The 16,853-nt window shown below is 45.7% G+C and overlaps 1 protein-coding gene across 2 annotated transcripts in view; it reads right to left on the reverse strand.

Annotated features, from left to right (window-relative positions):
- Positions 1 to 347: 347 nt before the first annotated feature.
- The window catches only part of NAGA (alpha-N-acetylgalactosaminidase), a 39,350-nt gene continuing 22,844 nt past the window's right edge, over positions 348 to 16,853 (reverse strand). The window contains exons 1-8 of one of the 2 annotated variants that reach the window (XM_075573900.1): positions 15,435 to 15,514; positions 13,255 to 13,429; positions 10,266 to 10,443; positions 8,540 to 8,634; positions 7,114 to 7,275; positions 2,541 to 2,738; positions 1,849 to 1,992; positions 348 to 879 (exon numbers count right to left, since the gene is read on the reverse strand). In XM_075573900.1, coding sequence (XP_075430015.1) covers positions 766 to 879; positions 1,849 to 1,992; positions 2,541 to 2,738; positions 7,114 to 7,275; positions 8,540 to 8,634; positions 10,266 to 10,443; positions 13,255 to 13,416 — 1,053 coding nt within the window. In that variant the 5' untranslated portion in view covers positions 13,417 to 13,429; positions 15,435 to 15,514 and the 3' untranslated portion in view covers positions 348 to 765. Of the gene's footprint in view, positions 880 to 1,848; positions 1,993 to 2,540; positions 2,739 to 7,113; positions 7,276 to 8,539; positions 8,635 to 10,265; positions 10,444 to 13,254; positions 13,430 to 15,434; positions 15,515 to 16,853 lie in introns of those variants that run through there. The other variant, XM_075573899.1, reaches the window with a different exon arrangement.

Genomic DNA, 16,853 nt, shown 5'->3' on the forward strand with positions numbered 1-16,853 from the left:
TGAGAGTAAGGGAGAAGTACTTCCCGCAATGAGATAACACCTCTGCGTGTTTTGCTGTAAACTAATGGACAGTATCCCCTAAAGAGAACCGTAGGTAATGTGAATGGTATCCAAAGAGCCGGAGGTGCCCCCTGAGCTGAAAATAGCGTGTTCAGACCCCCAGGTCCCCAACCTGTAAAATACAACATGGGAAGAGGTGGGACAGAAGAAATGAATAGGGGGGGGGGGGGGGGGTTGCTAAATTAGGGATTCTTAAATAGCAAGTTGTATACATTTGATGACATCATAAAGTGACACAAGATAACAATTCTGCCTCAGAGAGTAATTTGAGTCATGTATACGTCCTAAGAAACGCACACTTCAAATCTTTATTCATAATTTCAAAACAAACGTAAAAACCGAAGGGAAAAAAGGATATGCATAATTTCTGGGCCGATTGTACAGAATTGATGCTGGTTTCAGGTGGATCCCTTGGTAGTGTCTACCCTCACACATAAAGTTTAATCATTTTCTATTCTTTGACTCCTCCTGGGTCCTGAATGTCCTTGACTCCTTGCACTGCCCTTGAGTGGTATCTCCTGGTGATGTCATTGGGCGCCATCTCTGTCCACCTTCACAGAACCACCAATCAGAACACGGCTTGTGGGAGGGCATTTGGACAGCTCTATCAGCTACACGGAGCTCACCTCAGTTTGGTCTCCTGTCTAGTCACGCATGGTAGTCAGAACGTGGAAGGGCCAGGGCTGGGAACTCCTGGGGCTCTTGTTATACCATGGGAATGACGTACCACACAACTACTCCTGAGGGGACTATTAAGAGAGTGAAGTTGGCGTCGGCCTTCCGTCCTCGCAGAATTTCACCGCTGTATACATCCTCAGTCTGGAGAAAGGAGGGCATGTTGTCTTATATATAATACATTTCCCATATGTGTGACAACCTTCAGTGTCCGAGGGCCCAGCAACACATTGCAATACTGGGCCCTCTGACACTGATGTTTTTACTGGAGCTCAAGGCTACCACCATGTGGGACAACTGTCCCAGGCCTGGCGGAGGAGGGAGGCCCGGCCTGCCAATCCTGGTCACTTTGAAGTCATGTCCAAACCGTGTCCCTTCTTCCAGCTAATGCTCTATAGCTGACCACCCCCATCTCCCTCCTCACTTGACAATCCATCCAAACCACCCCTCTCCCCCCAACCCAGACCTATCAGAACCACCACACTCCTCCCAGACCCATCCACACCACCCCTCTCCCTACAGCCCAGACTCATCTGAATCACCCCTATCCCCCCAATCCAGATCCATCTGAACCACTCCTCTCCCTCTAACCCGAGGCCCAAGCCAACAATTCAGCCCTGGGCTCCTGGGAATTCTGATGAGGGGCCTCGTTTAGTGAATACAGGGCAAATTGTGTCACTTTTAGCTTTCTGCCTGTACAAGCCTTGTGTCAATAAGGCGCCATTATGAATATAAAGCTTCCAGGCCATCTCTTTGTAGGACAGGGCTCTTCCACTAGATGAAACATTAAGGAGCAGAAGGGCCACAAGCTTATTGTAATGTATTTTTAGATACATTTAAAGATTTACAAATGATTGTATTTCAACATTTTGTCAGCATAACGTGTATGTCAGCATATTCAAATTACCTAAACTTTCAAGTCCGTGTGAAACCTGCACTTAGCTGCCTCAGTAACTAGTATAACATTTGACCAGCCTTGTTCTAGGTGGAGAAGCTTGGGATACACGTATCTAGTGGCAGATGTTTAACATGTGATGGGACAATGTACCGAGCTACATACATGTAAAGGGCATATGTAAAAGGGCATAGACTGGTGGCTGACACACGACTGACCTGATACGCTCTGTTGCTGGCGAAGTTGAGCTTCAGCAGGGAGCTGGTGTATAAAATGGGCCGGTCCACCCTGCGGCTGAAGAACACCAGAGCCTTCGCCGACTGTGCCAGAGGCCGCATGTACACATCGATCATCGTGGAGTCCTGCGGAGAGATGGGGCAGAGCGTTGAGTTTGGCAAGTAGGGCCCGTGCACCATCTTTGTACTGCGAGATAATCGTTACAGCTCGTCACTCAGAAACATCTGGTAGTGTCATTTATGTTAGGGGGTAAAAGATAAAGACCTGCTGTGGAAATGGCATACACCAAAGGCGCGGCCAACTCCAGTCCTCAAGGGCCAACAGACCAGGTGTTAAGGATATCCCTTCTTCAGCACAGGTGGCTCAGTCAATGACTGCACCACCTGTGCTGAAGCAGGGATATCCTTAAAACCTTACCTGTTGGTGGCCATTGAGGACAGAAGTGGGCCGCCCCTGCGAATACGCCATGTAAACGGTTAATGAAGCACCTTGTTAAGGCACAGGGAATGCAGTTGTAGCCTAGTAACCATATACCTGTCATTAGCTCACTTTGGTCCTCCGTGGGGTGGCACGTGTACAAGAGAAGCTTCCACCAGTTCAGCTTTTCACAACATACATTTGAAAGACCTGATCTGGAGATCTCTAGAGCCGGGTGATGACCCTACTCGCTCACCTTTAGTATCCGCCGGCCCTGTATCCCTAAGGGATCCTGATTGATCCTAATGAGCATTTTGTTCTGTAGGATCAAGCGGCTGTCCTGGGAGAGGTCACGAAGGTCGTTGGACATCAGGATGGGAGCAGCGAAGATGGCCCACAGCGCCATGTGAGATTTGGACTCTTCAATGCTCAGAGCAAAGTTCCCAATCACCACCTGCACCAGGAGCAGACATCGGGGAGAAATGAATACCCTTCCGTTTTTAATGTCCCTCATCCCAACTCCATTACAAGTAGAACGCAGATATCAGTGATCAGGAGTTTGCGCAGTCAAAGCCCCCCTCTCCTTTCTCTTTATTGGCTCTAACAGCATCACAGGGGGCTAAAGGTTGAGTAATCTTCAGACGCCCCAATAAAAATTCAATTTTTCTTCATTTTAAAAGAAACCAAAACAACCAAATCTTTACTTAATGTCTGACTACATTAGGGAAGGCAACTCAATTATTAAGCGATTTTATTTACATTTGGGGGGGCTAAAAAGGATTGGCCAGACGTGGAAATCTGCACGTGGAGAGACAAGACGTAAAAACCCACAATGTCTAAATGGTGCTTTGCGTTAGCACACTTTGGCCCAGACCCATAGAGGTTTGGTATTAACTTAACGTCACTCTAACAAGTTAACGACTTGTTTAGCATTAACCGGTATCTTCAAAGAATAATTCTGCGCGGTTAAGGGCTGATTTCGGCCGGAAGAGGAATTGCATTAACTATAACTGACGTTAGCTCCTTAACACAGGGGTTTCCAACTCTGTATACACTGTAAATACGGCTATAGGATAAAGTATCTGTATATACTGTAAGTACGACTATAGGATAAAGTATCAGTATATACTGTAAGTACGGCTATAGGATAAAGTATCTGTATATACTGTAAGTACGGCTATAGGATAAAGTATCTGTATATACTGTAAGTACGGCTATAGGATAAAGTATCTGTATATACTGTAAGTACGGCTATAGGATAAAGTATCTGTTGTCTAAATTTTGCATAGGTTGAACTTGATGGACGTTCGTCTTTTTTCAACCTCATCTACTATGTAGCTATGTGACTATGTAACTATGTAGCTATGTGACTATGTGACTATGTAACTATATAGCTATGTGAATATGTAACTATGTGACTATGTGACTATGTAGCTATGTGACTATGTAACTATATATAGCTATGTGACTATGTAACTATGTAGCTATGTAACTATATAGCTATGTGACTATGTAGCTATTTAACTATCTAGCTTTGTGACTGTGTAGCTATGTGACTATGTAGCTATGTGACTATATAGCTATGTGACTATGTAGCTATGTGACTATGTAGCTATGTGACTATGTAGCTATGTGACTATGTAGCTATGTGACTATGTAGCTATGTGACTATGTGACTATGTAGCTATGTGACTTTGTAACTATGTGACTATGTAGCTATGTGACTATGTAGCAATGTGACTATGTAGCTATGTGACTATGTAGCTATGTGACTATGTAGCTATGTGACTATGTAGCTATGTGACTTTGTAACTATGTGACTATGTAGCTATGTGACTATGTAGCAATGTGACTATGTAGCAATGTGACTATGTAGCTATGTGACTATGTAGCTATGTGACTATGTGACTATGTAGCTATGTGACTATGTAGCTATGTGACTATGTAGCTATGTGACTATGTAGCTATGTGACTATGTAGCTATGTGACTATGTAGCTATGTGACTATGTAGCTATGTGACTATGTAACTATGTAGCAATGTGACTATGTAGCTATGTGACTATATAGCAATGTGACTATATAGCTATGTGACTATGTAGCTATTTAACTATCTAGCTATGTGACTATGTAGCTATGTGACTATGTAGCTATGTAGCTATGTGACTATGTAGCTATGTGACTATGTAGCTATGTGACTATGTAGCTATGTGACTATGTAGCTATGTGACTATGTAGCTATGTGACTATGTGACTATGTAGCTATGTGACTTTGTAACTATGTGACTATGTAGCTATGTGACTATGTAGCAATGTGACTATGTAGCTATGTGACTATGTAGCTATGTGACTATGTAGCTATGTGACTATGTAGCTATGTGACTTTGTAACTATGTGACTATGTAGCTATGTGACTATGTAGCAATGTGACTATGTAGCTATGTGACTATGTAGCTATGTGACTATGTGACTATGTAGCTATGTGACTATGTAGCTATGTGACTATGTAGCTATGTGACTATGTAGCTATGTGACTATGTAGCTATGTGACTATGTAACTATGTAGCAATGTGACTATGTAGCTATGTGACTATGTAGCAATGTGACTATGTAGCTATGTGACTATGTAGCAATGTGACTATGTAGCTATGTGACTATGTAGCTATGTGACTATGTGGCTATGTAGCTATGTGACTATGTAGCTATGTGACTATGTAGCTATGTGACTATGTAGCTATGTGACTATGTAGCTATGTGACTATGTAGCTATGTGACTATGTGACTATGTAGCTATGTGACTATGTAGCTATGTGACTGACTATGTAGCTATGTGACTATGTAGCGATGTGACTATGTAGCTATGTGACTATGTAACTATGTAGCAATGTGACTATGTAGCTATGTGACTATGTAGCTATGTGACTATGTAGCTATGTGACTATATAGCTATGTGACTATGTAGCGATGTGACTATGTAGCTATGTGACTATGTAACTATGTAGCAATGTGACTATGTAGCTATGTGACTATGTAGCAATGTGACTATGTAGCTATGTGACTATGTAGCTATGTGACTATGTGACTATGTAGCTATGTGACTATGTAGCTATGTGACTATGTAGCTATGTGACTATGTAGCTATGTGACTATGTAGCTATGTGACTATGTAGCTATGTGACTTCTTTTTCCCTGCGAATCGTTTCGCCAAACCTCGAAGGGCCGACCATTTCCCAAATTAACATATTACGTGAAATTGCACGGAATGAATGCTCGGCGGATCTGTCTCGGCCGCCGCTCATTCGCGACTCAGAGGGCGTGTTTTTGCATGTTTAGTGACCTCACGCGAACGGTTCGCACATCTCCGCCCATAAGATAACCTTTCAGCCCACTCACTTGTATGAGTCACAAGGGTATATTCTCCAAGCTCAGAGATCGCCCATTCGTGCGGGCTGACACGGAAGTCCCATTGGCCTCAGAGGGGCTTCCATGTCAGGCCGCACAGATCAGAGATCTCGGAGCTTGGAGAACATCACTAATAAGGTGTCTTATGACAACACTTCCTGCGTAAATATGGCTACGTTTCTATTTTCATCAGGTCTGTCCTATCCCTATGTCATCCAGTCATTCTGGTCCTTTCCCTTCACCTCTTTGGCTGATGATAGCACCACAGTCAGCTGAAACCAAACAACAAAGAGAAAGGAATTCAAAGTCAACAGTTGACTTTGGTTCTAGCTAGGACTGCTTCGTTATTGCCAGTTCATTTAAATACAAAAACAAGGTATGGTACTGCACAAAACATTATCAATACAAAAAGTAATAGAGAGAGGTTACCGGGTGCTCGAGAGAAGGCAGAAAGCCGCCTGTCCCATATCAATACCTGTTGAGGAATCTTCAGCCACTCCAAGTTGAATATTTTATCCAAAAGAAAATGTATTTTACATGGCAAAGACCAACATTTTGGGTAGAGGTGACAAGGGAGCAGGACACCATGCACATGTAAAAGAAGAGAGATCACAAAAATAGTACAGTACTGTAAAGCACAAAAATGATAATCCTATGAAATTCTGCAAAGGATTATCATTTTTGTGCTTTACAGTATTGTACTATTTTTGTGATCTCTATTCTTTTACATGTGCATGGTGTCCCGCTCCCTTGTCACCTCTACCCACTACGTCCCAGGGGAAATGAAGACTTTCCCATCTTGTCTAGGTTGAGTGGGTATCCTATGTTTATTCATTTGAGTTTTATTATATATGTCTATCGCACTTTTTTTGGGTTAATTTCTTGTAGTGAGCCTTGGTAACCAGAGGGTGTCACTATTTTACTGCTTTAATTTGGATTATTTCTCTGTGGCACTATCTCCTCTTGAGCGCCAACCCTGGTTATTTTCTTGCTAAAGACCAACATTTTGCCACTATGGTTACCGTAACCCTGATTAATTCCTTTGGAGGCTGAAACGTTGATCTTTGCTGTGTCAAATACATTTTCTTTTGGATCAAATATTCAACTTGGCGTGGCTGGAGATTCATCAACAGTTCATTTAAGTAGGCTTCTGGGAGCACACCATTTAGTATAGCTGAGCCCTAGTATCCTAACTCTTTCAATTGCACAATCGTCTATATCACACTACAACCATTGGTTAGAGCTTAGTGTATACTGTGCTGGTATGACCAGATTTGTCATGGGTTTTAAACCAAATTGCCATATGATAACATCAGGCTGTGCATTTCAGGTTCTGTTTCGTAGCTAATGGGTTAGGGAAGCTTTGAGAAGAAGGCTCAACAGAGGCACAGACTAAGATTGGATTCTCATCACCACTCCCTTTGGCTACCATGTCCGGATCATTCCAGTGCCCAGGTCCGGCCAGCGGCTGCAAAACGTCCTGGTTGTCCGAGTACCAGTCTACAATCTTCACCACCCGGCCCCACGAGTCCTCAATGTCATTGTAATTCCGCCACATGTTGCAGATCTTTTTCATGAGAGTGTAATCCACCTGGAGGGGAGATCGGCCAGAGAGAAGCCAGCAGGACATCAATGAAAAGGTATCTTCCATATCAAAGAAGCCCCATTTGCAGACACTTTATTGCTACTTAAATTCTCCTCCCGTTATTTGAACCAAGGTGCCATACACAAGATAACACAAGGTATAAGGAAGCCCTATCTATACTTATACGTCTATGGTCCTACACAGCTATATTCAATGTTTTGGTGGGCATGTGCTATATACAAATATTATAGTAGATGGTAAGAATATATGGTGGCCAGGAGCAGCATGTCTACTGTATACACATGGGTTGATAGGATCACCCAATGAGGAGAATGGCTCAATAGAGAATGAGGTTCAGTAGTTGAAGACTGCGTGATGTGATGTTGTGTAGGAAAACATGGTATGACATTTGCTTGGGTTCGTATACACTTAATGCTCCACATTGCTTCATTTGACCATTGTGCCGCCATCCTAATTTAGCAGAGCGCATCCTACTTGGCCTGCCGTCACTCGGAGGAAGCAACAAGGACATGTCCCTGATGTCATCGGACACACACCAATATCAACATTCCCTGCCACCACTCAATGGGCAGTACTAGTGGGGGCACGGACGTGACAAGAGAAGGTTGTGTCCTGGTGCAAGCATATTTATGGAACTCAACTCTCCCCCGTGCCCTGTCCTCCATAGCACATGGATTCTGGGGCACGATGTCCACTGCTCTGCAGTGATCGAATTGAATATCCAGGAAATGGGCCCCTTAAGGCCACGGGCCCCCATGACATTCACCGCCCAAGTGGGGTACACTGCACACTTGCTCATTACTAATTGCAAGTACTAGCTTTGGGATGCTTACACTCCTTGCTGCCGTATTTACTCCAGCAAGAAATAAATTAGTATATACTACCAAGAACAATATGCCATGTCACCTGTCTCTAGGACGACCATTGTGTTTGTGACGTACCAATGTAGGAGGACTCATTGTCTCCTGCACTGGCTCTGGAGATAGTGCCTGCCACAACATCGCTGCAAGGGGTACCATGCTTCTGGATCGGACCCCCCACAGCAATAAGCTTCCGGCGCCAGGGTGGCGATGTCCACGGTCACACAGCTTGCCCCGGTGCAGGAGACAACAAGTCCTGCTACATCTGTATCTCCCAACAAAGAAACACATCTGCTTCGCCAGAATAAGGAGTGTGTGTCTTACTATATGAACTGAACGAATAACACCTGCAGCGCTCCGTTTGTACGATTTACGGGTCTCTCCCTCACCTCGGGGGGAAGCCCTCCACGGTAGGCGGGCCAGCTGCAGGAATACGCAATCCTGTGTCCTGTGGCCTGCAGAGCTTCAGACATCCTCACGTATCCTGCAGACACAACGTAGACCCCTTGCTCAATACGCCATGAAGCTGATCCCAGGGCTGGAGAAGATATCCGCCCCACTTAAGTGAATGGGACTAACATCTAGTCCAGCACGAGGAAGCAGCTTCATAACCTATTCAATAATAGTGGTTAGTACTTCAAAGAAATGTGTTCACTTCTCCCTTCCTGGCAGCATAAGGGTTAAGGGTACATATACTTTTGTATAGAATTTGACGGACCGTGAGACCTCCTTGGCCCACCAAGTCAGACCATTTTCCCTTTGTTGTGATGCCTAGTCCAAGCATTTCTAAATTCCCTTACTGTATTGACCTCTACCACCTGTGCTGGGAGGCGATACCGCGAATCCACCACCCTTTCTGTGAAGTACTTCTTCACATTTCCCCAGACCCTGCCACCCTCCCGCTTCAGAGAATGACCTCTTCTTTCAGCGCGCTCCTCTTTCCCTGAGCTACTGTACGCTTCCCTCTCGTACCTCGTTGTGATCCTTCATACATACAGGTTTGTAGGGTCGCCACATTTACATTTTTATAATACAGGGACGCCGAAATCCAGTATGAAAGTGTGACGTCATAATGACGGATGAATGATTAGCAAACGCTTCGAGCTGGATGGTATCTCCCGCGCGACAGCTATATTCTTTGGTTTCTATCTCTGCGCTTGGCTGGCGGGGAGAGACGCGCGCTGAGCTAACGAGTAGCAGTGGGAGAAAAAGTAACGCCTATAGGGGTGGGTGTCATGGTATTATGAGATAACCTGGCAGTGACCTAACGTTATTATTGTAAGACGACATCTGTCAGACAAAGTAGAAATCTATTACGTTTATATGACTGATTTCATTAGTCATTTTTAGTTCGGGTAATTTCATGTCAAGGCGCTAAATACGGACAATAACGCATCCCGACAGACATTTACAGGACAAGTTAATGAAATAACGAACAAACCCGTATCTAGTCATACCCCCCCTCTCCCTTCTCTACTCCAAGCTGTACTTGTTGAGGGCATTTAGTCCTTAAACTATTTGACATTTTTTCCCAAACTCCTTGAATAATTTCAGTAGGGCCACAAAAGCCTTTCTTAGCCAACCCCATTTTAACCACCACTCTATGCATTCCATAAGTACCATATCAGGGCTCGTCCGGCACATCTCGATCACGTGACTGCTTCTCAGAGTCATCACGTGATCGTGACATCACTGATGAGGCAAACAGAAAAGGAGGAGTCCTCCTCTCCCGTTCCTTCTCCAGCCACATCCCGTTCAGCGATCCACATGAGTGCAGAGTGTGACCTCCCCAAGAGAACACGCAGAATGGCCATGGAGCACCTGGCGTGCCAGACTTCATGGCGTGGTGGCTATGTCATGGAGTACTCAAGGAGTTCATGGATACATATTGGGCTTATTATGTACATGGAGTTGAGTTCCTTATAGATGTAAATTCTATACAAGCTTTTAAGACGAAATCTATTCTTTGTCAGCACCAATTGGGATGTCTTGAAGGCTAATGTTCCAACTACGTCCCGTGATAGTCCATTAAAAATTCTCCCAACTGGCACTGGAGTTCCCATTGCAACAATCAACTTACAACTCTTGTGCTGAGTTGTGGTTTCTTCACCTTACCTAGAGCTTGCTCTTCAAGGCTGGAGTGACATCCATCCAGCTTCAGCATGTCCACTCCCCACTCTGCAAATGTCGCTGCGTCCTGCTCCACCTTGTCCAGTGTAGTCCCAGGATACCCTGCACAGGTTCTCTGACCCAAGTCTGCGTAAATGCCCAGCTTAAGCCCACGGGTGTGGATCTAAAAGGGAGAACGTGAAATCTACATTACACCTGATCTACTGTAGTTTTAATTACCCTATAGAGCAGTGTTTCTCAACCAGGGAACCATGCTACCCCGGGGTTGCCGCGACCCAGGGGGAATCACTGCCAACTGCTCAGCTGGCGCACCCGCGCGATGTCTGGAGACTGAAATCCACCACAACCCACTCCTTGGCGCAGAGGAGAGAGAGCAAAGGTGGGTCGCAGCCTCCCCGCCGTGAATGTGGAGTGTGTAATAGAGAAAGGTGATGTGTGGTATGTGAGAGGCGGGGCCAGAAAAAGGGCGAGTGTGTTCTGTGACAAGGCGGGGTGAGTGTGGAGTGTGTTGCGAATAAAGGCGAGTGTGTCAGAAGGGGGTGGGTTTGTTCTCGTGAAGAGCGTGAGTGGGTGTCGTGTGGTCAGGTAAGCAGGGGTGATATAGGGCATCGGAGGCTATGAGTGAAGGCAAACGTTATGCAATTCCAAATGGATCATAGAAAAAATCCTATTGATTTTAATGGGATTTTTACCTTTGATACATATGGAGCAGGGTAAATCAAACCCAAAGCCCAGTGGTTCCGCGAGCACCCCTCAGGGGTTCCGCGGCCGCCAGGGGAGAGAGCTGGGATAACTCTCCCAGCTGTCCCAGAGCCGGCGGAACGGTGGCACACCCATGAAGCAGCCGGCTCCTGAGCTCAGCAGTTGCAGCCACCGGTTAGTGCTATATTTTTCCCTGCCCGTTCCTGTCGGCACCGCGGACAAAGAAAAGCAGAGCTCCCAAGATGGGGCCGTCAACCACATAAGAGCTGTTGTGCCTCCAGAGGTTCTCCTCCCCCAACCCCCTCACCACATGGGTTTTAGATTTGTGCGCGCGCGCCGACGGGTGGAGGGGGGAAGAGGGGGGTATTTAAACCCTGCACGCGCTGAAGCCCAGCATTGATTTTGGTTTTTCCCACCCATCCCATTGAAAATTTAATGTTGAGTTATGTCTAACCATATCTTATGAATCTGTTACCGGATCCATAGTCACAGCTTCGCCGGAACTGCCAGGCCAGTCACCGTAGGGACACCGTGAATACCCGAAATGGGGCTCCACCTGATGCGGATGGGCCCCAGATAGCGGTCCCCCCAAAAAGATTGTGCGGGCCGGAGGCGCCGACACAGGCGGTCGGGCGCTGTACCCCTGCCACCAATCTGAGGAAGCTGGGCTCTATCCTATGCGGGTAGGCCCAGACGGCCAAGAAAGGGGGACATAGGGTGAGCGAGGGAGAGCGAGGGAGGGAGAGGGAGCGAGGGAGAGAGAGCGAGGGAGAGCGAGGGAGAGAGAGCAAGGGAGAGAGAGCGAGGGAGAGCGAGGGAGAGAGAGCAAGGGAGAGAGAGCGAGGGAGAGAGAGAGAGCGAGGGAGAGAGAGAGAGCGAGGGAGAGAGAGAGAGCGAGGGAGAGAGAGAGAGAGAGCGAGGGAGAGAGAAAGAGAGCGAGGGAGAGAGAGAGCGAGGAAGAAAGAGAAAGCGAGGGAGAAAGAGAAAGCGAGGGAGAGAGAGAGCGAGGGAGTGAGAGATCGAGGGAGAGAGAGAGAGGGAGAGAGAGAGAGCGAGAAAGAGAGCGAGGGAGAGAGAGCAAGGGAGAGAGAGCGGGGGAGAGAGAGCGGGGGAGAGAGAGCGGGGGAGAGAGAGGGGGGAGAGAGAGCGGGGGAGAGAGAGCGAGGGAGAGAGAGCGAGGGAGAGAGAGCGAGGGAGAGCGTGGGAGGGAGAGCGAGGGAGGGAGAGCAAGGGAGAGAGAGCGGGGGGGAGAGAACGAGGGAGAGAGAGCGAGGGAGAGAGAGCGGGGGAGAGAGAGCGGGGGAGAGAGAGCGGGGGAGAGAGAGCGGGGGAGAGAGAGCGGGGGAGAGAGAGCGGGGGAGAGAGCGAGGGAGAGAGAGCGAGGGAGAGAGAGCGAGGGAGAGAGAGCAAGGGAGAGACACCTGTGCACAAAAAGGAGCCCGTCTGAGATATATGCAAATAGGAGTCATTTAAATATACTTTGCATATCCTATCATCTCTCCACGTGTTGTTTGAAGGTGGGTCCGGACGCCTATATATAGCACTTGGGACTCTAATTTAATAAAATAGGATTCTCCCTTCTCTCCCAATATTTCAGGGTTTGGGGGAAACTAAGGCCCCTTTAGGTAAGACAGGTGTAACATCGGGCAGTGCTAACATAACATGCGTTAGGCCTGTGCTAATGAGATGGTTAATGCCAGTTGCTTTTTAATATAATTAGCTATTAGCGTTGGCATTAGCCTCAGGGAACAGAATATCCATTACTGATTGTGGCGAGGGAGCCCTGAGTTAATGGATCTGGGCCTTAGGTTTTTGGGGGGGGAGGGGGGCTCTATATCTAATGTAACAACAAACAGTGGGTTTTTATTCTGAGATTTTGCTAATATCCAGTGATTCCCAAACAAGGAGCTGCGGCGTCAAGGGTGTTCCGAAAATCTAACGGGGCAATCAAACAATACACGCAAATGCAACATTAAACGTTAAAACAGAATTAAAGGCTGGGACATTTGAGTATTAGGGGAGAAAATGGGGGTGGGGGGCAGCTATTTAATTACCATAGCTTCGGTATGGAAATACATGTTGCAATGGGGGTGAGGGTGTCCCCTTCATTCCCGAGGAGATTGTGATGCAGAAAGCTATTGAAGTTCTGCCTGATGGGGCAGACATGCCCCTGTGTTGCCCCCCGCACGTCCGCTCTTTTCTGCTGCAGGGAGATTGCAGTGACGTCCCCGAGGAAGGAGATCTGGGACTCCGTGTGCTTCTCACTACTCACATAGTCTGCCAACGCTTTGATGCCCCTTGGGAATCTGCCCGGGTCAGCCACCAGCTTGCCTTGCGTGTCCCGGTCCCGAGCCATCCAGCAGTCGTCCATGTTCACATACACATAGCCCAGCTCCTTCCACCCGTCCTCCACTAACCGGTCCGCCATGTCCATGAAGAGCTGCTCGCTGGGAGAAGAAGGGAACAGGTCACTACATGCTAAGTAAGGGCCCGGCCATGACCGGGGCCTGTTCTGCTGCCCGTGTGGGAACGCTGACCCCCATATTCAGAACCCTTTTATAAGGGAGGCAGGCGCCAGAAATGTGATGCAGAGCAATAAGTTGCTGGCACCTCTCTGGAAGTGAAGGGGTTAATGGTGCACACTCATCAGCACACTGACACACAGACACACATTAACACACTGACACACCTACAGATACTCTAACACACATTAACACACTGACACATACAGACACACTAACCCACATACACACATACAGACACACTAACACACATACACACATACAGATACACTAACACACATTAACACACTGACACACATACAGATACACTAACACACATTAACACACTGACACACCGACACACTAACACACATTAACACACTGACACACATACAGATACACTAACACACATTAACACACGGACACACTAACACACATTAACACACTGACACATACACAAACATTAACACACTGACACATACAGACACACTAACACACATACACACATACAGATACACTAACACACATTAACACACAGACACACTAACACACATTAACACACAGACACACTAACACACATTAACACACTGACACACATACAGATACACTAACACACATTAACACACTGACACATACAGACACACTAACCCACATACACACATACAGACACACTAACACACATTAACACACAGACACACTAACACACATTAACACACTGACACACAGACACACATACAGATACACTAACACACATTAACACACAGACACACTAACACACATTAACACACTGACACACAGACACACATTAACACACTGACACACATACAGATACACTAACACACATTAACACACTGACACATACAGACACACTAACCCACATACACACATACAGACACACTAACACACATACACACATACAGATACACTAACACACATTAACACACTGACACACATACAGATACACTAACACACATTAACACACTGACACACCGACACACTAACACACATTAACACACTGACACACATACAGATACACTAACACACATTAACACACGGACACACTAACACACATTAACACACTGACACATACACAAACATTAACACACTGACACATACAGACACACTAACACACATACACACATACAGATACACTAACACACATTAACACACATTAACACACAGACACACTAACACACATTAACACACTGACACACATACAGATACACTAACACACATTAACACACTGACACATACAGACACACTAACCCACATACACACATACAGACACACTAACACACATACACACATACAGATACACTAACACACATTAACACACTGACACACATACAGATACACTAACACACATTAACACACTGACACACCAACACACTAACACACATTAACACACTGACACACATACAGATACACTAACACACATTAACACACGGACACACTAACACACATTAACACACTGACACATACACACATATTAACACACTGACACACATACAGATACACTAACACACGGACACACTAACACACATTAACACACTGACACATACAGACATACTAACACACATTACCATACTGATACACACATACAGACACACTAACACACATTAAAACACTGACACACAGACACACATTAACACACAGACACACATTAACACACTGACACACATACAAATACACTAACACACTGATACACACATACAGACACACTAACTCACTTTTACACACTGACACACATACAGACACACTAACACACTGACACACACAGATACACTAACACACATTAACACACATACAGACACACTGACACATACAGACACACTAACACACTGATACACACATACAGACACATTAACACACTGATACACATACCGTACGCACACATTAATACAGTGCTACACATTCACACTGCTACACGTACAGACACACTGATACACACCCATTAAGGCCTCGATCACACAGGCTGCTACACTACGGAAGCGCGTCTGCGAGCCTCTGTCTGCTGGACGATGTGGGTGCATCCCTAGCAGACTGAATGACGCGATTGGAGGCGGGACTTTAATAAATAAAAAAAGAAACAAAGTGTGTGTGTTTGTGATTGGCTGGCGCAGTGCACGTGACAAGGCTGCCGCTTGAAATTATAACTTCAGTTGTCTCCAAGTGCAGCAGCGACAACGCGGCACTGCGCCGCCGGGGGTCGTTTCCAGTTTGAAATCTCCCACAGAACAAACCAAAAGAGTGACGCACGCGCGTGTGCGCGTAAGCGCAGCATCCTGTCTCACCGGGGCCTAACACACTTCTATTCATGCAGACACACTGATACACATACAGCACACACATTAACATACAGATACACACTGATATACACACAGACACACTGATACACATACAGCACACACATTAACATACAGATACACACTGATATACACACAGACACACTGATACACATACAGCACACACATTAACATACAGATACACACTGATATACACACAGACACACTGATACATATACAGCACACACATTAACATACAGATACACACTGATATACATACCAGCACAGTATTACACACAGATACACTAACACACCTACATTCATACAGACACACTGATACACATACAGCACACACATTAACATACAGATACACACTGATATACACACAGACACACTGATACACATACAGCACACACATTAACATACAGATACACACTGATATACATACCGGCACAGTATTACACACAGACACACTAACACACCTACATTCATACAGACACACTGATACACATACAGCACACACATTAACATACAGATACACACTGATATACACACAGACACACTGATACACATACAGCACACACATTAACATACAGATACACACTGATATACATACCGGCACAGTCTAACACAAAGACACACTAACACACCTACATTCATACAGACACACTGATACACATACAGCACACACATTAACATACAGATACACACTGATATACACACAGACAGACTGATACACATACAGCACACACATTAACATACAGATACACACTGATATACATACCGGCACAGTATTACACACAGACACACTAACACACCTACATTCATACAGACACACTGATACACATACAGCACACACATTAACATACAGATACACACCGATACACACACAGACACACTGATATACACACAGACACACTGATACACATACAGCACACACATTAACATACAGATACACACTGATATACATACCGGCACAGTATTACACACAGACACACTAACACACCTACATTCATACAGACACACTGATACACATACAGCACACACATTAACATACAGATACACACTGATATACATACCGGCAC

Source organism: Ascaphus truei, chromosome 17, assembly GCF_040206685.1.
Source record: "Ascaphus truei isolate aAscTru1 chromosome 17, aAscTru1.hap1, whole genome shotgun sequence".
Classification (NCBI taxonomy): Eukaryota; Metazoa; Chordata; class Amphibia; order Anura; family Ascaphidae; genus Ascaphus; species Ascaphus truei.